Genomic DNA, 21311 nt, shown 5'->3' with positions numbered 1-21311 from the left:
ATCCCAAAGACGTGAACCAGGATTACAGTATAGTTCTCAGGTCAGTAAATAGCAGAAAGAATTTAAGGCACTGCTCGGGGAAAAACATCCATGTGGCTGCAGAGTGTGATCCAACTGGATACCATTTCCCACCCGTGGACATACTGGGATTTAGTACATCAATGTACATTCTAGAGACCTGGGGAGGTCTTGACATATGGTGTTTTGATGACTGGATAATTGGCTTGTGGATTTAATTTGTCAGAACGATGCTGCTGTTGTTTCTGTTTCTTTTTTCTTACAAATGGCCGCTATTATTTGTGTAAACGATCACCCAATTAGAAGAGTGTTGAAGGATCAGGTGAGGAGACACTGATGTGTACACACTGTGAGCAGATTCTGAAAGGCAAGGAGATGGATGATACATGACCAGTGGTCAGAAGAAGGGACAGCCAAGACAGGATGACCTCGGTGCTGGGACTTTTCCACTGTCAGTTCCCAGTGCAGAAGCTGAGCTCATGCTAGGAAACTTTCACTGCATTCGTCTCGGGAGCAGATAACCCTGGGACAGATTGGTGGACAAAATGAATGACACAAAGGCCATATGTGTTTGGTATAATATGAATTGGTTTTGGAGATGTCAAGATTAGTAAGAGTACCTCTGTATGGCTGAGGGTGTTGATTCGGAACTGTAGGAAGAGGTTTGGATAGAAAAGCAGTCCTCAGAAGCAGCCAGTGCAGCTTAGAGAGCACTGGATGAGGCAGGAACTGTCCTCTGGATGGAACACTGGGAAAGCTGCATGTAGATTAACTGGGACTGTCCGTGATGCTGGCAGAGTTAGCAGGGAAAGGTGGGCTAGTGAGATCATGGTACCAGAGAGAAGATCCTGGGATGCTGATTGGTCACTGAATGAAGGCTGTGCACCGAAAGCCAATCCAAATGAAGGAGCTAATGAAATGAATACTCAGAACTGTAGACAGAGGGCAGCCTCTCTTCTTCAAGACTTTTCCTCCGTGGGTGGCTGGTACTCAGAAACTAGGATGACACACTCCTGCAAAGATCAAGTAAACTTTAAGGTGAATCATGGGGATGCCTTGCTGGTTTTAACCAACAGGCCTCACTCTACCCTTTGAGGAAGCAAGAAGGGATGTAAGAGGAGAGGGAAGAATGGAGGGAGGGAGGGAGGGAGGGAGGGAGGGAAGGAGGGAAGGAGGGAAGGAGGGAAGGAGGGAAGGAGGGAAGGAAGGGGAGAGAGAGAATAGAGAGTTAAGAGTGGGAAAATGAGAAGGCTGGCTAGCGGGATAGATATGGCGATAATATATTTTTGAGACATCTCTAATAAAAAGTACTTATAAGCAAGATTTTCTTTCCAGAGATAACATACAGCATGCGAAAGTGAATGAGGGGCTAGGAATGTGGCTCAGTGGTGTAGTGCTTGCTCACATATTTGAAGTCTTGAGTAACACAATATGCACCAAACAAAAGCACATACATTAGAAATTGCAGGCTAAGTATGTACTTGGTGAACCTTAAATACAGGGCAGAGGGTTCAGGTTTCACCATAAGGAATGGGATTCATGTGTTAGAGACCCACAGTCAACTCAGTCCTTCTATCATGACATGACCCCTCCTAGGAAGAATGTTGTTACACAGGAAGAAGAAACCATCTTTGTCTAAATCCATCTCTGTGAAAGATCCTGTAGAGAGTCCACAGAGAGCCTAAGAGCCTGTAGGAGTCAGTCATGCACCCTGGGGCTGGCAGCAGGTTCCCAGCCAGCACCCTGTTTACTCGAGCTCTCTATCTGGGAACTCCCTAAGTAAACTTTCTGGAAATTGGGCCATCCATTCAAAATTAAATGGGTATCGTAGGATTGTGGCTTAGTTTGGGAAAAGACCATAGGTCAGAGCAATCCAGCTTCAGGCACCGAATACCCAGACATTGTCCCTATGGTACCCTGCCATGCTTATCCCTAAAAGAAAGCCCTGTTACAAAACACCAGATAAACTGTCCGTGAGAGGCCATGACCCTGAGTTCCCATCAGAGATCTTAAAATCCAGCACCTTGGACTTGGAAACAACATGGTCCTGAGAGGAAGGGCCATGTTGGGTCCCGGGACCTAGAATGAGTTCGGCTTTGCCCTCTAGTGAAATGGCGGGAGGCGGTCACTGTCCTGGAGAAGAAGAGATAGTGTCTAAGAAAACGTGTAGGGTGGAGTGTCCCCACTGCCGCTAAGTAGCATCCCTGCCATTTTCACAGCATCAACAGATCCGGGCTTCGGTCCTCCTGTGCATTCAGGATTTTCAACAGTGCCATGTGCACCGGCACGCACACATGTTCAAAGACAGGGATGTGTTCTGAGGGATGTGAAAACCTAGTTACTTCTCTATTTACGTGACAAAAGTTCTGTAACTTGGAAACTTAGAGAATGGTTTTATACTTACAGTTTCATGGCAATAAGAATCCATCAAGGTTGGAAAGACATGGAGGGAAGAGGCGAGAATCTCAAAGGCAGGCAGGAAGCAGAGAGTAAGCCACAGTGAGCAAGCACAGAAACTCAAAGCCCACCCCCCGGTGACATAATCCCTTTAGTAAGGTTCCACCTGTCAAAGGACCTGCAATTGTCCCAACATCTCTACCAACTTGGGAACAAGTGGTCATCTAAATCGCCAATATGGCAAAAGGAATGAAATAATTGAATGAGCAGGGGCTTAGAGATGCCAAGTCTACTGTCTTTTTTCTTTCCTTCTTGGCACCAGACTGCCCATTACACCCACGAGGCACAGGAGAAAGGGTGTCTGTCCTTCTTGATCCTCTACTCACAAGACAGTCATGTGTGTGCTGCTCTACAAGACTTAGAGAAGGAAACAGACACATGGCTCTACTGAGATGTGTCCCTTCCAAAGCTGGCACCCACAGTGACTTGGGTGGGAGGTCCCCGGGGGCATCAGGAGGTGCCAGCAGGATCTGTGTGCCCAGCTCTGCTCTTCTCTGCCCTGCAGGCTTCCTTCCTTCTGCAGCCTGCCAGGCTTCGCATGATGGAAGGAAGCGGGGCAAAGGGCACTGTGGAAGGAGGGAGGATTCGGTCTCCACGCTACTGCCTGCAACAGTGACTGGAATCTGGAGTCCGGCCCTGCAGTGCAGGCCAGCAGATAACCAACCGACTGTGTCCTATACACAAGTTGCTGGTGCTCCTTCTCTGCAAACAATTGTGAAAGGGAATACTGGACTGTACACTGCTCAAAACCAAATTATCCCAGGTCGATGTAAAAAAATTGATTCAACTAAAAAGTCATGTATAGTTATAAATGGGGGGTGGGGGGGTCAAGACATGGCTTCTCTGTATAGCCTTGGCTGTCCTGGAACTCACTCTATAGAACGCGCTAGCCTCAAGCTCACAGAGATCCACCTTCATCTACCTTCTAAAACTGGTATCAGACATGTGCACCACCACTGCCAGGCTACAGATATAATTTAAAATATTATTTTCTACGCTTTTTTAAAAAGAAAAGGAATAACTCCATCCCATGCATCTGAACTAAAGCTTCTCCATCTTGAGCCAGGCACCCATCCAACCTTTAAGAAAATGTTTGGATGCTGGAGAAAGGGTTCAGCTTTAAGAGAACTGGCTATTCTTCCAGAGGATTTGGATTCATTTTGCAGCCACAGATGGTGGGTCAAAACCATCTGTGTCTCCAGTTCCAGGGCGTCTGACACCCTCTTCTGGCCTAGAAGCACTAGACATATATGCATGAGGCAAAACAATCACACACGGGAAATATAATATTAAAAGAGAGGCAAGGAATGCTTGACAACTTTTAAAATACGCAGTAGGTATGGGTACCCTGAAAGTAAAGGGCTTTTTCACAAAGAGATCCTTGACATTGTCGTGTGATAGGAAGGTAGGAATTTCTGGAAGCCCTTTTTATCACCTTATTGAGAGCTGCTAGTTTAGACTGGGTTTCATGTTTGCGAGCTTTACGGGGTAGCATCTAATTTACTAAGTCTCTACCCTGAGTAGCACAAAGATGAGTGAGTGTGGACTCCAGGTTCCCTACCATCCCTTCTCCAGTCTAGCTCCCGATTAGTTCTAGAAGCTTGGGGAAATACACTACCTCTCCCAGCCTTAGTTTCTCTTCATCTGGGAAACAGAAATAAAACTGGCTCTGTGGAGTGCAATTATGAGGACAACACACACAGACGGACAGTAAGTGCTTGGAGACTTGGTGGCCAATGCTCCAGGTGTGGTGCTCTGCCTTCCTTTCACAGACTGTTGTCAACTAGTCTTCACCGTCCACTCATTTGCCCGTGCCCAGTCACAGTTGCTGCCTGCCCACTAGAGCCAAGGGCTAAGTAGACACTGGTGACTCATTGGTGGCCTTCCCAGCCCCACCCTTCATCAGCTGCTGACCAATGATCCCAGTCCTTATTCTTCAGGGCCTCTGCCCCGACCCTCATCCCATCACTCTGTACCCATGGCCTTTGATCGCGCCTCTATCTCTTCTAGAACATTGTTCTCCCCCCTATTCACATGACATCTTGTCTCAGCTCCTAGTCGACAGTGTCACATCAAACAAGCCATACTTGAGGACCCAGACGATCTGTTTGTAGTGCTGGTAGGGTATGTCATGACCTGAGCCTCTATGTAGTCCTATTATCTTTCCACTCATGAAGAGGAAAGGACCAGAAAAGCAGAAGCCGTGTTCATCTAACTCATCTAACCACAATGTGCCAGATTGTGGCATGAGATCAATAAAGATTTCACTTTAGAAGTTAAGAGAAAAACAAAACTAAGAAAGTCCAAAGACATGCTCAGTGTTGTCAGTAAAAGCAAACTCTGGTTGTCATGGTCACGGTGCTTCTCCCTGGCAATAGAAACCCTAACTAAGACCGCCGTGCCATTCCTTTTCTTGGCTTTGGGACGCTAAGCCCCAGAGTCCTGGGAATTGGTACACTGGTCCACAAGTACCCTCTGACCCTGGAGAAGGGAGGCTGATTCGTGCCCCGCCAGCTGGAGCTGTTTCCCCTGCACACCTCACAGGTGGCTGGCTCTAGCTCATGTCTTTCATTAAGGTAAGGCTAAACTGCTGTGACAAGGATAATTCCAAACTACTGAAGCTCATGGAACATACAGATGGACCTCCTACTTGGCACTTTCGGGGCCACATTTCGGCTGCCATGGCTCCCACCATTTCACCGTTCGTCAGCCTTGCACCGCGAATGATGATCCGAAAGCCAGAAGCATCGGGGTCACCTTGACTCTTGTCACACGGCTCCCCACATCTGCTGTGGCACTTAGCATCACCTAATTTGTGGGTACCACGAAGCCAGAAATGTGGATGTCCTGCTATAGAAACCGTTCAGAGCAGATACTGTCCCTGAGAGCTCACGGGTGACCCTGGGGGCACCAGGGTCCACTGAGTCCCAAGGCATTCCCACAGCAACTCCACAAAGCCATACACACCCATGAAATACGACAGTTTACTATGAAAAGTTAACACAAGAGGGTTGAAAATATTATGACATAGCTGAAGCATTGGTGGCACAAGCCTGTAACCCCAGCACTCGGGAGGCAGAGGCAGGTGGATCTCAGTGAGTTCGAGGCCAGCCTGGTCTACAGAGAGAGTCTCGGAACACCCTGGGCTACACAGAGAAACCTTGTCATGAAAAGCAAAGTCAAAAGCCTAGAATAATGTTGCATCTGTGTCTAAGAATGATACGGGATGGGTGACGAGTAGAAGCAGGTTACATTAGCTCCCGGAGTCCAGGTCAGGACAGTGTCCAGCCTTTGGGGTGGCTGGGATTGTGATGCTCCCAGCACTGAGACTGAGGGCTGCTTCCCTTGAAATGTGCTAAGGTTGCCTGGAGGCAGAAAGGATGACCTTCCAAAGGCCCTGAACTGCCTCAGTGGTCAAGAAGGGAAGTAATGGCGTTGTGAGTTAGTAAGAGGGCAAATGGGAAACAAACAATGGAAAACACCACTGACTGACAATCAGAGGTCTCAACTAAACTCATCAGAAGTGAAGCTAGGGGAAGGAGGGGGCAAGGATGACAATATTTTACGCAAGGACAAGTTTCACATAGCAGGAAACTGCTAACTTTGATGTTATTCTTCCCTCTGTCTCTGGTTCCATAAATCCATTTCCTAGGGACCTGGTTACTGCTATGGGAGACAATGATATTCTCCAAATCTTTCATCAACAGCTAACAAGACTCACTTCCCTGTTCTGCATGCCAGTGCCAGTTCTTACTCCTAAGCAGGTGGAAACACACTCATTTCTACCAGATCCTGTGGTAAATCTCTCCATCTTTTAATCCATAAAATCAAAACTTAAAAAAAAAAAAAAACAAAGTCCCTCCCTGAGGTCATTAGTGTCGAGTTATACCCAGGCCGAGCAGCCATCCCCACACACAGGGCGAGCTCTTGGCGGATCTATCGCGCAGCAGTGGTCAGCAGTCGGATGGAGATACGGACGTGAAGGCGAGGTGTCTGGGCTTGGCGGCCAACGACGGCGGAGAAAACACTACCCCCATGCCAATGCCTGGCTCAAGAGGGCTTTCTTTTCTCTGTGCCTTGGGAGATGAGGATGTGATGGCAGCCATAACAGTTTTTAACATCTGCTTCCCTTGAGATGTGCTCTGGGCTGCATTTTAGCCCATTCTGTAGTGACTGGAGCCGAAAGTGAAGGCAGAGCTCTTTCCCATTACTACGATATAGACTCACACTCAGCATCAGCGGAGATATCCCAAACCTGGGTGCTGCTGGTGGGAAGGACTTCCCACACTTGACAAAATCCTAAGCCACTCTATGGAGCCTTGTTTCCCTGACAACCACTTCAGTGTACCAGGCCAGATCGTATCCAAGGTCATGGGTAGGTATGACAGATGTGTGCTTCTCTAGTTTGGTATAAATGGCGAAAAAGAAAGGGGTCACCTATCCAGTGTCTAACACCACTAACCAATACATTCCTGCATACTGTGCAGAAATAAATTCCAGGTCCATGTATTGTCCAAACAAAACCTTCATCATTTATTACCAATATAACAAAGTAAACACATAAATGGCAATCTAGTTACATGGCTTAAATAATACAACCATTTGTTACAGTTTATATTAGTGTTTTCTCTTACCGTGTGCCTAAAAATAATTTTTAAAAGTGTGTGAGCATGTACTCACTCCTATACGGACTTTAGACATAGAGGAAAGGATCACCAGCCTATAATTCACACCACCAGAAAAGTTAGGAAACAAGGAGGACCCTACGAGAGACATAAATGGTCCCCTGGCGAAGGGGAAAGGGACAAGATCTCCCACGCAAACTGGGAGCACGGATGGAGGGCAGAAGGCAGAGGCAAGCAGATCTCGTCAGGGCAAGGCCAGCATGGTCTACCTGGTCTAGCAAAGAAAGGAAAACAAAGTACATGACTCTTTTAGGTAACTTTAAAAATTACAGATAATTCCAGTGATTAGTCAATGTATGTAGGTTTAGAATAGAAAATATCAAATAAATAATGGAAAAAAATACTTTAAATTGAGCTCAACTAAGATACAAGCAATTTTATTTAAAATTCTAGTTTGAATTTCCAATGTTTATTACATATGTAAATAAAACAATGTCATTGTTCTGGGTCCTAACTCAGTAATTTCTTGATGGCCTCAGACAAGTATGACCAATACTGAACTTCAGTTCATAACATCATCTTTCCTCACGAAACAAAGTATCTGCTCCCAACAGATCTGCCACAGTGGGACACAATCCCCTGCAATTCCCCGAAGATGCAGTAACAGCGTAAACACCGTGTCTGCACTGAAACCACTCGGCAGTGAGTATGCCCATGCTGCTTCCGGTGAACGATGACCAACTTCTCCCAGGAGCCGACTGTGCTTGACAAACCGAGGTCACAGAGGCACACGAGCCAAGGTGGAGACAGCGGTAACAGCAGCTGCAGCAGCATGACAGGCTCTGTTCAGGCACGGTTTCGAGTGTCCCCGCTCCCTCTGTGGCAAAGCCTTCCGAAGGTTCTGGAGCAGGGCTCCACTTGGTCAAAAGTGACACCGTGTCCTGACAGACGTCCCGCTAGGCCTGCTGTGACCAGAGAAACCGGTCACACTTCTCAAGCATGCCTTGTATCAGCGCTCTGAAATCCCACAGAAGAAACAAGCAAAGTCAGTTGTCCTAGTTCATTCTTAACAGCAAAGCAAACTCTACACTGTGACCAAAGACACAGGCTGAAACCAGCAGAGTGGATTGGGAACTGCAATGTTACTAGGCAAAAATGAGGCCTCCGGTTCAATGGCCAGTGTGAGAAAAAAGAAGGATCTGGAATAGGAGGAGAGAGATGAAAATCCAGCCTGGTAGGAGGCATCTAGATATTTAGATATGGCAGAATTCCACAACTAAACTAGCAACCTAATTAATTCTAAAAGGGACAATGGGCTTAATTATTTCTCAAAGGGTGATAACAAGGCCAGTAAGCATGAATGTTCATTCAGCGTCACTAATTGTTAGGAAAATGAAAAACGAGTTGAGCAGCTCTAATGCAAAATTCCAAAAATTCTCAAATTAAAAGATTCTGAGACCTGAAATACTTACGCTCCCAGGTATATTAGCTATGGGCTCCTCAATCTATGCTGTTCTCATCCTGCTCACATGAGGCATCTAGGATGCTCAAAGTCAGCAGAAAGTATGGGAATGAGGCCTGTTCAATAGCTACAGCACACCAATTCAGAAGAAAAGATACCGGAAACTGGCTGCGCAGCAACACACATACACTGAATGGCTAAATGCTCCAGAAGGCAATTTTCACATGGATACCCTTTCTTTTTCTTCTCTCTTTCCTTTCTTAAAGACACGCAGTTAATGCTACAGTCCAGGCTGGCCCTGAACTGCCGATTATCCTGCCCCAGCCTCCCCAGAGCTGAGGGTACAGGTGTGTGCCATCATACTTTCCCTGGTTTTTCTTGTTTCTACAATATCTATTTTACCACAAAGGAAAAAAAAAAAAAAAAAAGACTAAAAAAGTGTGTGTGTGTAATAAATAAGCACACAGTTTTTCTTTGTGTTTTAAACTGGATATTCAACACAGGCCTTCATGCATAACAAATAAGTGCTCTATCACAGAGCTACAAGCCCAAACCCTTTTCATTTTTGAGAGACAGGATTTCACTAAATCCCCTGTATGTCTTTGCAGCTCACAGATCCCGGCCGGGCCAGTATCAACACCTTCACAGAGAGCGGAGGAAGCATGGAGCGGGCACTCACACTAACCTGAAGAGTACCTTGGCCATGAGGATGTCAGTCTCCTCGTGTGCTGGTGAAGGCTTGAGACCACACGATGTCTGCACTCCCTTCTACCTACCGCTACCACTTAAAGTGTGTGTATGGCAGTGTATGGCAGGCTGGCATTACCTCTGCCTTCCCTCGGCGATCCTTAGGATGTCACAGGTCCTGGTAAACTTTGCCGACAAGTCAAGGGCCAGAGCACACTCCTGCAGCAGTGACCAGGCCCGATCTGGACCCATGGCCTTAGCTAGCAGGAGTGCCACACTCTCCACAGTGATGGGGGCAGGCCCATCACTGAGGCTTCCGTTTAGTGACTGCTGAGGAGCTGGCCGTGTGCTCTTGTTCTGCAGTAGATGCAGGAGAAGCTTCCATTCCTCCAAGGTCTCGGGGATCCACCCTACACTCAGAAACACAGAGCATACAGGCTCCATACATGAAGCATGAGAACCATAAGAACACTTAACAGCAAAACAAACACATTCAAGAACAGTCTCCTCACTTCAGCACAAACCTTCTGAACACCGGAGTTAAAATCACCCTCACACTTCCTGAATGTGCATCACGGAACAAAACAGACATAACCTCTACAGCCCTGCAGCAATCAGGTTAGTAAAGGCCTTAAGATTCATGAGTCACTTCTTATGGACCACGTTACGTATTTGATAGGAAAGAAAAAGGAACTATGGAACTGCAGGTGTATTTCAGAGGATCTGAGAACGGTTCTAATGTGGACGTGACTGACATCCAAGCAAAAGCTAAAGACTGAGAAGGAGGGCGGGCACATGCTCACAGCATGTGTGTGTGGAGGGAGCAGGAAGGGGGGGAGAACTGTGTTTATTCACAGGAGACATGAAGAGGAGGTGGCCCAGCAAACTACAGCTGAGTCCAGGGGACGTGTCAAAGCCAACAGTGCGCAATGGTAAGAGTGTAGCTGAGCAGTGAGGTGCGATGCCAGGCCAGGCCCCCGGGACACCTGCCCGTATCCGTATACTGTGTATGAGTTCAGTGCAAGGGCTACACTGAAGGCAGGAAGCTGCATCACTCGGAAGTTTGTAAGAGTTAATTTACTGGTGAGTGTGTGTGCGTGTGTGTGTGAGTGAGTGTGTGTGTGAGTGTGTGTGAGTGTGTGTGTGAGTGAGTGAGTATGAGTGTGTGTGTGAGTGTGTGTGTGAGTGTGTGTGAGTGTGAGAGTGTGTGTGTGAGTGTGTGTGTGTGTGTGAGTGAGTGTGTGTGAGTGTGTGTGTGTGTGTGTGAGTGTGTGTGTGTGTGGATTATAGGCAAGTTTGATCCACCCAGCTCCGGGCGATGGGACGCAAACCCTGATCTTCTGCAAGAGCATCATGTGCTCTTCCGTGCTTAGCCATGTTGCCAGGCATTTTCTCTGTTGTGTTTTCTTCGGACTCATTTTGGCTGCTGAAATAAGCAGAGCTTTAAAGTGGGCGCCAATGAAAGCCAGGTGTCCAGTTATGAGGCGATCTATCCCAAGAGCTATCGCATTTACAGCAGTACATGAAAAACAGTGAGTATAGTGCTTAAAACAGCTGTTAAGCAGTTGTTAAATAGAAAAGATGTCACAATATTCTAAAGACTATGCAAAGTCCCCACAATTTTAGCAGCCATCTAGAATTACGTAAAAGCCACTAAAATGTTCAGATTTGCTTCCCAAGAATTGAAGAGAGAGACTTCCAGAACACCATAATGAGGAGTTACCAGTTAAGATTTACATACCGTTGTCCCCTTCCATCAGGCTTATATCATTCAGATACACAATGTTGGTGAAAGCCTCCCTCCTCCTCTCCAGCTCCAGGCAGAGTGTAAGATATCCAGGCCAGAAACTTAAAGGGAGCAAAGTTAATAAAGGAGAAAGCACAGTGAACTGCACTGTCCATAGAAGCCACATTGTTCATTAAGGGTCAAGGTAAGGCAAAAGTAAATAACAATTAAAACTCAGTTAATTTGTTGTTGTTAAGATAATCTTTCTTTTTGTTGTTTTTTAGTTTGTTTGTTTGTTTGTTTTGTTTTGTTTTTCAAGACATGGTGTCTTTGTGTGGCCCTAGCTGTCCTGGAACTCATTCTGTAGACCAAGCTGGCCTCATACTCAGACACCCGCCTGTCCTGTCTCTTGAGTGCGGGGATTAAAGGAATGCACCACCACCTGGCTGTTAAGGCTTTTTTTAATCTATGGGTACTATGCCTACATGTATGTCTGTGTATTATATGTGTACCTGCTGCCCAAGGAATCCAGAAGTGGGTTCCAGATCCCCTGAAACTGGAATTATAGACAGGTGTGATCTGCCATGTGAGTGCTGGGAAATGAACCTGTGTCTTCTAGAAAGTACTCTTAACCCGTGAGCCATCTTCCTACTCCCAAGATTTCCTTACGTATGTATGCATTTACTCATTGCTTTGTTTCGTTTTCAAGTTAGGGTTTTTCTGTGTAGTCCTGGGTGTTCTGGAACTCACTCTGTAGACCAGGCTGGCCTCAAACTCACAAAGTTCTACCTGCCTCTGCCTCCCAAGTACTGGGAATAAAGCTGCATTACTACCACCCAGCCCAAGATTTATTATTATGTGTATAAATGTTTGTCTACATATATGTTTGTGAGTAACATACAAGCCTGGTGTCCCCAAAGGCCAGAAGATCATCAGATCCCCGGGAACTAGACTTACATCAAGTAGATGCTTAGGAATTGAACCTAGATCCTTTGTAAGAGCAGCAAGTATTCTTAGTCCCTGAGCCATCTCTCCGGTCCCTAAAAGTCGGTTTTGTAACTAAAAATTGGTGATGACATGTGACTAGTGGCTAGGGGACAGCGCAGTAGAATATTTCCATTATCACACAAACTTCTACTCCACAGCTTGATCTAGTGCACTTAAGAAACAAAGCTTTATGTACTTTGCAAGTAGTTTTGTTTTTCATTTTATTTTTTTATGTTTATGGCTGCTTTGCTTGTGCCTGGTGCCTGGGGAGGCTATAAGATGTCAGACCCACTGGACAGCTGTGCTGAGAACCAACCCTGGATCCTCTACAGGAACAGCCAGCACTCACTGTTGCCCCTGAAGCATATCGCTAGCTCCTATGTTTTAGGTTCTACCACTCAATAAAAGAGAGAATGTGTCTCCAAACCTCACTCCGTAGACTTTCTCCCCGGTGCACTCCCTAGTCACCAACCCCTCACCCTGTAATAACTCACACAACTTCTTCCTGCAGGCTTCCCTTTTTCAGGGTGACCCTGTAAATAATCTCCAGAGAGTCCAAAAGGGGGTCAGAGATGGCTCAGCAAGTCACAGCACTTGTTGCCAACCTTGACAACCCAAGTTCTATCCCTGGGATCCATATGGCACAAGAAGAAAACCAACTCTAGACAGCTGTCCTCTGACATCCACGCAGATGACACAGCACGCAACTGCCCCCTTCCAAAATTAAATCAAAAATGAAACAAATTCCCTTAGCCTAGAGGCAGGAGGGAGGGCCTACTCCCTGCTCCAAATGACTTGACAGATTTTGATGACCCCTCCTGGAGGGCATCACCCTCCCTGTGGAGTGGGGAGGGGTGGGATGGGAGGGGGGCTGGGGGCATGGGAGGATGGGAGGGAGGGAGGGAAATGGGATCGATATGTAAAATAAGAAAAATTAGAATATATATATATATATATATACATATATATATAATATATATATATATATAAAACAAATCAAATCACTATTTCTTAATTAGTCCAAAAGAGTATGTCATGATCTCACCACCTGCCACCTGTCCAGCCTCACCCTGATTTATGAATAAATAAGAAAGCATCAGTTCTGTCTAAGGAAAAAGAAAGGCAAAGGTCCCTCCTAAAAGGCACTGCTTCTGTGGAGCAGAAGCCAAAGCCCTCCAGACAGTGACTAGCCCTCTCTTTAGCAGAGTCGGCTTCCATCCTCTTTCTGCTTCCCTTAGCAGACCCACCTCACTCCACAGCCCTCACGCTGACTCCCAATCTCCCTTCCTCCGGAGCCCTTCACCAGGAAACCTATTCTGATCTCCCCTTTTGGGAAATCCTTTATCTATTGAAATGTTTGGAAATCTATGCAACAGCCTGAGAACCGGCTCTAGCAACTGGGCAAAGGGAACACAAAACACTCACAAGGGCCAGTCTCCTCTTACAATACAGGAATTTCAAGTAAAGATAATGGTTAACATCACTTAAAACATAGGGCTGGAGAGATGGCTCGGGAGTTGAGCTTGTGGGCTGCTCTTGCGAAGGACCTGGGTTCTGTACTTAGCACCCACATGGTAGCTCAGAACTGTCTGTAACTCAGTCCCAAGTCTTGATACCCTCTTCTGACCTCTGTGGTGGCACACAGACATCCGTGCAGGTAAAACGGACATACACAGAAAGTAAAAGTTTCAGTATTAAAAGAGGTGCATTTACATTTAAGTATCAAATTGAACCCTTGCATAACAAAGCACAGCAACACAGGGCCTTAACTAGAGGGTTACTTCTGGGTCCCAATCTCCACTCCAGCATCCGTCAACACCCTCACTTACCCAAAGGACCTACAGACGTCAATCATCTTCTCTTTGGTTGTGAAGTCTGCAGGAAGTTTAATCAGAAGAAGGATCAACTGGCTATAACCCCAGGAAAGCAAGTGTGAATGGGGCCTATGAAATGAAAAAGTGTAGCAAGTTAGATAGGAAATAAACTCTAGAAAGTACTTTGTAGCCATCTAATAGGTAAGACTACAGCTGAATCATATACCATTATTATAGTTTCCAAATATTTGTTTTGCTCTTAAAAAAATGAAAAATAGCCACTTTTCTTATAACTTGTTCATCTCAAAATGAAACAAAAGAAAACAAAAACAAAAAAACAAAAAACAAACAAACAAACAAACAAAAAAAAAAAAAAAAAAAACAACCCAGAAATAGGGATCAGGGATGCATCTCCGTGCTAGAGTGCATATACTGGTGGGTTTTTTTGTTTTTTTTTTATTCTAATCCTCAGGGAACATTTACAAATTAATTAACTGACACATCTTTTGAATGAAAACAAAGAGTTTTTTCCTTTAAAACAGGCTATCCACGGTACACTGTGGGTCTCCAAAAGAGCTGCAGGGAGGCCAGCTTAATTATTTGAAGCTACCTGCAAATGTTTACATGAATGTGCATTTTTTCTGAAAGGAGCCATGAGATTCTTACAAGGTCTGTAGCCTCCCAATGTTCAGAACCACCTGGATATACATGGATACACAACCTCGTTACTCAAGTGCTGGGTTAAGCTTTCCTCCTGTTGTTCCTAAGCTGAGCCTGATGCTAAAAGGGAAAATAACAGTTCCACTTCAAAGGGACATTCACAGAGGAGGGCTGCTTACCTGGGATGTCCTTCATCGTCTACTGTTCTTGGGCGTGGTGGAGCATCATGGGACACTGCCAAAAGCAGCCAGTCAAGTCTTAAAGATTCTGGTTGAAGAAGGAACTCAAGGAAGGATGGCCTGAGAGCAAGTTGGGGAGAAGAAAAAAACATTAATCTTCATGAGAGAAAGCAAAGTGTGAGGATATAAAGAAAATAATAAAGGATAACTTGAAATCTCCTCTACTACAAACAGCTGGAAGTGCTAGCAAGGGCAGCAGTCTACTAATGAGTGATCTAGCTGAAGGTCGATAAGGAAACGATAGGGGAAGGTAGGGAGAGGGAATGGGGGGGGAGGGAGAGAGGGAGAGAGAGGAAGAGAGAGGGAAGGAGAGAGGGAGGGAGAGAGGGAGAGAGGGAGAGAGAGAGGGAGAGAGGGAAAGAGAGGGAAGGAGAGAGGAAGAGAGAGAGAGGGAAGGAGAGAGAGAGGGAGAGAGAGGGAAGGAGAGAGAGAGGGAGAGAGGGAGAGAGGGAGAGAGAGGGAAGGAGAGAGGAAGAGAGAGAGAGGGAGAGAGAGGGAAGGAGAGAGAGAGGGAGAGAGAGAGGGAGAGAGGGAGAGAGGGAGAGAGAGAGGGAGAGAGAGAGGGAGAGAGGGAGAGAGGGAGAGAGGGAGAGAGGGAGAGAGGGAGAGAGTGAGGAAGGAGAGGGGAGGCCAGTGTGGCAAACAGAGGGAAAGGAACAAGTGTAGACTTCGATGGCCCCGTGGGAGACCTCTCCCTCCTGGGGGGGTGGAGGGGGAGGGGGAGGGAACTGGAATCGGTATGTAAAATGAGATTGTTTTTCATCTGAGCAGGAGTTTACTGCCATGTAGAGGAAAAATGACGGCCAGCCGGAAAGAAGAAGCAGGAAGAGAGACCCACCCCCGAAGCCGGGCTACTGCGGCTAAAAGCACCCACTGGCAGGGAACAGGGGTCCTGTCTGAGTCAGGGATTCACTCTCTTTCTGAAGATTAGTGAGTGTGTGTCTGTGTGTCTGTGCGCGTATGTGTATGCGTGTGTGTCTGTGTGTGTTATGTCTGTGTGTTGCCTGCATGTGTGTGCACCACATGTATGTATTACCCTCAGAGGCCACTCAGATCTCCGTAACTACAGTTACAGTCTGTTGTGAGTTGTCATATGAGTGCTGGGAATGGGACCTGGCTCCCCAGCAAGAGCAGCGAGCGCCCCTAAGTGCAGAGCCGTCTCTCCATCCAGCATGAGACTTAATTTCACACTGAGAACCCGAGGCGCTCTCAGAGAGGCGGTGAAGGCTGCTATGTGTGCATTTGTGCTGTATGCAGTGCAGGGGAGGCCAAGTGTATGCTGGGAGGGTACGAAACGGCCCAATCCTCATCTTCCACAGCAGGTGCCTTCATCTCCTGGTGCTGGCAGTGAAAGGGACAGCCGGTGGCACAATCGGAACAGGGCCCCACCTGAACACAGGCCACACAGCCTCCTCACCACTGATCTTCCGGCCTCGACTTCACCAGACTGTCGAGATACGCCAAAAACCGAGCAGGGTGGTGACGGCAGAGCTGTGCAATGTCCGAAGGTGAGATGGATGGATAAAACTTGATGAGGGCTCGAAGGGCAGACTCCCCAAATCTATCATACAGCCTGCATTTGAAAGCAGCACATCAGTCTCCAACATGATTTGGTTATACTATGGACTCATTAGAAATTAAAATAAGGAAGGTCTGGAGAGATGGCTCAGAGGTTAAGAGCACTGGCTGCTCTTCCAGGGGACCTGAGTTCAAGTCCCAGCAACCACACGGTGGCTCACAACCATCTGTAATGAGGTCTGGTGCCCCCTTCTGACCTGCAGTCATACATGCAGGCAGAACACTGTACATAAATCTTAAAAAAAAAAAAAAAAAAGGGAAGAAAGCTCAGCAGTGGTGGCGCACACCTTTATTCCTATCATTTGGGAAACAGAGGCAGGTGGATCTCTGTGAGTTTGAAGCCAGCCTGGTCTCCAGAGTGAGTTCCAGGACAGCCAAGGCTATACAGAGAAACACTGTCTCATAAAACAAAACCAAAAAAAAAAAAGAAAGAGAGAAAATTTTTTTTTTGTTGTTTTTGGTTTTTCAAGACAGGGTTTCTCTATGTAACAATTCTGGCCATCCTGGGACTCACTCTGTAGACCAGGCTGGCCTCAAACTCAGAGATCCGCCTGCCTCTGCCTCGAGAGTGCTGGGATCAAAGGTGTGCATCTCGCCCAGCAAAAATAATCTAGTAAGAACCTGCACAATATGCAAATGAGTCAAACTTTAGATACTAAGGCATAAAAACATTACAGGCCTTTAGGTTGCCACAAACAAGATAAAGGACAACCTACCGGGTGGCAAACGCGATTAACAAGGGACTATCGGCAGGGACTGAAGCATCCAGTAACTGTAGGCCTGAGGGCAGGTCTCCTCCTTCCATTTCTGAGTACGCAGGGTTAGAACTTGCAATCTCTGAAAAGAAAAGCAAAGCAGTCTTTCCCTTCACCTCTTTGCTGCAAGTACTCTTGGACACATTCATTCAACAGTCTTCATCACACCCTGATGTCACCAATTAGGGAGAGGCCCCAATATCTGCCAGTACCTGTGGCAACTGACTTTTGACAATCAAGAAAAATTGTGTTTAATGTGTCAGTTGCTGGAAACAACGTGGCATCTGTTACTCAAGCAGAATTCTGAAGAAAAAAACCACTTCAAAAACAGGGTTATAAGGCAGAGAAGAGTGACTCACATGAATGCAAGTCTATTAGGACTGACAGCAGCTAGCATGAGAAGCAACCAAGCCTGAGCGGTAGTGGTGCACGCCTTTAATCCCAGCGCTTGGGAGCCAGAGGCAGGCGGATCTCTGTTAGTTCGAGGCCAGCCTGGTCTACAGTTCATACTCTAGGACAGCCAAGGCTACAGAGAGAAACCCTGTCTCAAAAAAACAAAAAGGAAGGGAGGGAGGGAGGGAGGGAGGGAGGGAGGGAGGGAGGGAGGGAGGGAGGGAGGGAGAGAGAACTAATTTCTTATACTAGAGTAACAAAATAAGTCAATGTTTAAAGAACTATTAAAGCTTAAATGAGAGGAAATCTGGACCATAGAGATGGCTCAGTTTCAGACAAAGATGCTTGCCACCAAGTCTGACCCCTGAGTTCAATCCTGGGAACTGACATGGGGGGAAGGGGAGAACTAACTCCAAAGTTGTCCTACGATCTCCAAAACTGTGCCATGATACATTCGTGCACACGCACGCGTGCAAGCATATGCACACGCACACGCACACACACACACACTCTAAAGGGTTAGAAGAGTAGAAACGGTGGAGAGACGGCTCAGGGGTTGAACGCACTTGCTGCTTTTGAGGAGGACATAGGTTTGGTTTACATCCCACCCTAAGAAGAGGCACACAATCACCTATAACTCCTGCCCCAAGGGATCTGATGCCCATTGCTAGCTTCTTCAAGTACCCGAATACATACGGCACACGTACAGATAAAGAGGCACACATACATACACAAAAATGCGAATTTTGTTTTGCTTTTTCAAAACAGGGCTTCTCTATGTAGCCCCGGCTATCCTGGAACATATAAATATTTTTAAAGATTTTTATTACATGTATGTATGTATGTATGTATGTACGTACGTATGAACACTCTACCTGCATGTACACCTATAAGCCAGAAGAGGGCATCAGATCCCAGTATAGATGGCTGTGAGCTATCACGTGGTTGCTGGAAACTGAACTCAGGACCTCTGGAAGAGCAGCCAGTGCTCCCAACTGCTAAGCCATCCCTTAGCCAAATAAAAAAACATTTAAAAAAGAGTAAATAGCTAGGCATGGTGGCAAACACCTTTAATTCTGGCACCTGGGAGGCAGAGGCAGGCAGATCTCTGTGAGTTCAAACCTGTCTGATCTACAAAGCAAGTTCCAGGGCAGCCAAAGCTGCACAAAGTTACACAAAAGAAACCCTGTCTCAAAAACAAAACAAACAAACAAAAAACGAAAAGGAAAAAGGGTTGACTAGAAAACAGAAGGGACTAGAAAACTTCTAGTCAAGTCCTTGTCAAGCCCCCATATTATAAAACACCTCTACATTTGGTAATGGCATCTGATAATTACCTTTCAGTCCTTCAACAAAAGTGTCCCAAACACACGGGCTGTGGGTGTAACTTAGCTTGATACTCTCCCTTGTTCTTTTCAAGTCCAGGAGAAAAAAATACTTCCTTAGGAACCGACAAGCCAGATCCTCAGGAGAGAGCACATGTCCACCTAGGCTTTCCACTACGGAGGTCAGTACGTTCAGCTCCAAGCACAGCGTTGTCAATTCCAACAGGTCTTTCTGAAGGCTGCTGGCTATAGTGAACGGAGAATGCACTCGAAAAACGTCGCCCAAGGGCTCACTACGGCCGCTTACAGAGTCGCAGGCTCTATGGCCACCAGTTTCTTCGGTGCCTATAGAATTCCTTTCTTCTTCTTCACTGTCTCCATCTAATACTCTGTCTTCTGACTCACTTAGGAGGTGCACATCCAGGTTCAATTTCACAGGTAGGCTGCTGGTGCTGGGAATGCCAGTGAAGTCCTCCAAGGCAAATGTTTTCTCTAACTGTGAAAGCCACTCACGTAAAACTGTTCTTAGTGACGTGGGTTCAAATAAAACCAGAGGGTCCAGTAACTTGGTCCTATACAAATTAGATAAATGTGAAAATTGTCTCATTTGTTGTTTTTTAAAAAAAAATAGATTATTTCAGTTTAAACAAACCTAACTGATAAAGCATACTCATCTGGAATAAATGTTGCTTTAAATGACAATTATCCCAACAAGCCAACAAGACAGACAACACGGACTCTGGAGTACACTACTGATTGTTGAACATCCATTGCAAATGAGGCTACCCCTGAGCTAGACAGTGAAGACCACTACTGATGCTGCCCAGAGGCCGCCGCCCACTCACTGGACGCCTCCCCCACTCACATTGCATCTGCTGTGGCTGCTGTGAGCTCTTGAAGCCTGTCTTCTTCAAGAAGTTGACTAATGTCTTTCTCCCTAGAAAAGCATGAAAAAGAAATAATCCTATTCACAACCTTTAGGGGTAACCAAACTTTCTCAGACCAAGACTTCTACTGCTTACTAAATGTCAAGTGTGCCACATGTTACATTGCCTTAAAGAGTCTTTTATTCCCCCAATATCTTCATCAAATATTCCATTCTTACTCATTAGCAACAGCACATCCTGGAGCTGACAGGCAAGACAGCATTAATGACGACAGGAAGTTACAAGCTAGCCAGAAGAGCTAGGACAGGACCTGGATCTCAGTCATCTCCTCTTAATCTAACACTCCTCTGACATTCCAGGGAAGTGACAAGATGTCAGAGAGGGAGGAAGGTGGGCGAGGAGAGAAACTGATGGGATTCAAGGGCATTCTTTGTAGGCTGCGAATCTGCAGCTCCTGAGCTGTGCTACAATCTTCAGTCAGAGTGCCATGCACACAGGGTCTCCCGCAGCAGGCTCCACTTCTTCACTGGCAGGCACCCCCCCCCCCAGCATTCGAGACTCAGACAAAAGGCTTACTCAGAGCCTTCCGCCAGAGGGCAGGCATCTGCGACCACTTCCTCTTCATGTACTTGGTCAACAGCATCCTTGGATTCAAATGCCTCCTTCAACTCTGGGCTTGTATGAAGGGTGCCGATCTTCTCCGTAGTTTTACGTACAAAGCTAGAAACACTGAAAGTCAAACACCAAAAGCCTAACGTGAAAATATATCAACACTGTCAAGAGTAAAAAAATCTGGTTCCTGACATCTCCGTGTTTCCACTAATACTACAAAACCAGCTTGAGCCGGACAACAGGACAGACTGCTCATAACAATTTCTCTAATCAACCACAATTCATTCGCATGAGGCTCATAAAAACTTAGAATAAAGTGATCCATTGTGTTTATAAAACTGTCATGAGGCCAGCGAGTCAAGGCTAAAGGGAACGTCTCTAATCCAGTAGCCTCTTCAATGTAATGTCTCCTCCAACTCAGGTAGGTTAAGCATATGATCATCAGCCATGTCCAGGTCAGAAAATCACAAGGAACAGACCTTTCTAGAAGAATGTGTGCCCAGCAGGGCTAGGGCAAGTAGCTGGGCAGAAGACACATCTCTCTCACCGTCAGTTCCATACGCAAACTGGAAAGACTTCTCAAAAATCTCCAATTTGGGGCTGGAGGGATGGCACAGCACTGACAGCACCGCTGCTCTTCCTGAGGTCCTGAGTTCCATTCCCAGCAACCACATGGTGGCCCACACCAGTCTACAATAAGATCTGATATCTGATGCCCTCTTCTGCCATGCAGGTATACAAATGGAGCACTCACACATAAAACATTAAAATATAAATAAATTTTTTTAAATCTCCAATTCTCCCAGGTGTGGTGGTATGTACTCAGAAGGCAGAGGCAGGTGGATCTCAGTGAGCTTGAGACCAGCCTGGTCTACATATGGAGTTCCATGCCAGTTAGAGCCTGAGGACGTGTCTCAAGGAGGGGTAAAAAAGTCCTCCGAACTAACCCATTAAGTGGGAAAGGAACAAGAAAGGAGTGGTAGGCCAGCAAGGCACCTCAGCGAGTACAGGTGCTTCCTACTCTTCTGGAGAACGTGGGTTCGGTTCCCAGCACCCACAGGAAGGCATACCACCACGTGTAACTCC

The 21311-nt window shown here is 46.4% G+C and overlaps 1 protein-coding gene across 1 annotated transcript in view; it reads right to left on the bottom strand.

Annotated features, from left to right (window-relative positions):
• Window positions 1-7521: 7521 nt before the first annotated feature.
• The window catches only part of Hps5 (HPS5 biogenesis of lysosomal organelles complex 2 subunit 2), a 29258-nt gene continuing 15468 nt past the window's right edge, over window positions 7522-21311 (bottom strand). The window contains exons 13-22 of the mRNA XM_051174140.1: window positions 20190-20342; window positions 19592-19663; window positions 18739-19298; window positions 16970-17090; window positions 16093-16248; window positions 14616-14735; window positions 13792-13905; window positions 10991-11097; window positions 9389-9659; window positions 7522-8117 (exon numbers count right to left, since the gene is read on the bottom strand). Of these exons, the coding sequence (XP_051030097.1) occupies window positions 8057-8117; window positions 9389-9659; window positions 10991-11097; window positions 13792-13905; window positions 14616-14735; window positions 16093-16248; window positions 16970-17090; window positions 18739-19298; window positions 19592-19663; window positions 20190-20342 (1735 nt within the window). The 3' untranslated portion in view covers window positions 7522-8056. The remainder of the gene's footprint in view (window positions 8118-9388; window positions 9660-10990; window positions 11098-13791; window positions 13906-14615; window positions 14736-16092; window positions 16249-16969; window positions 17091-18738; window positions 19299-19591; window positions 19664-20189; window positions 20343-21311) is intronic.

This window comes from Phodopus roborovskii, unplaced genomic scaffold (assembly GCF_943737965.1).
Source record: "Phodopus roborovskii unplaced genomic scaffold, PHOROB, whole genome shotgun sequence".
Classification (NCBI taxonomy): domain Eukaryota; kingdom Metazoa; phylum Chordata; class Mammalia; order Rodentia; family Cricetidae; genus Phodopus; species Phodopus roborovskii.
The sequence above is the reverse complement of the archived record's forward strand: the minus strand, read 5'-3'. Positions and strand labels throughout refer to the sequence as shown.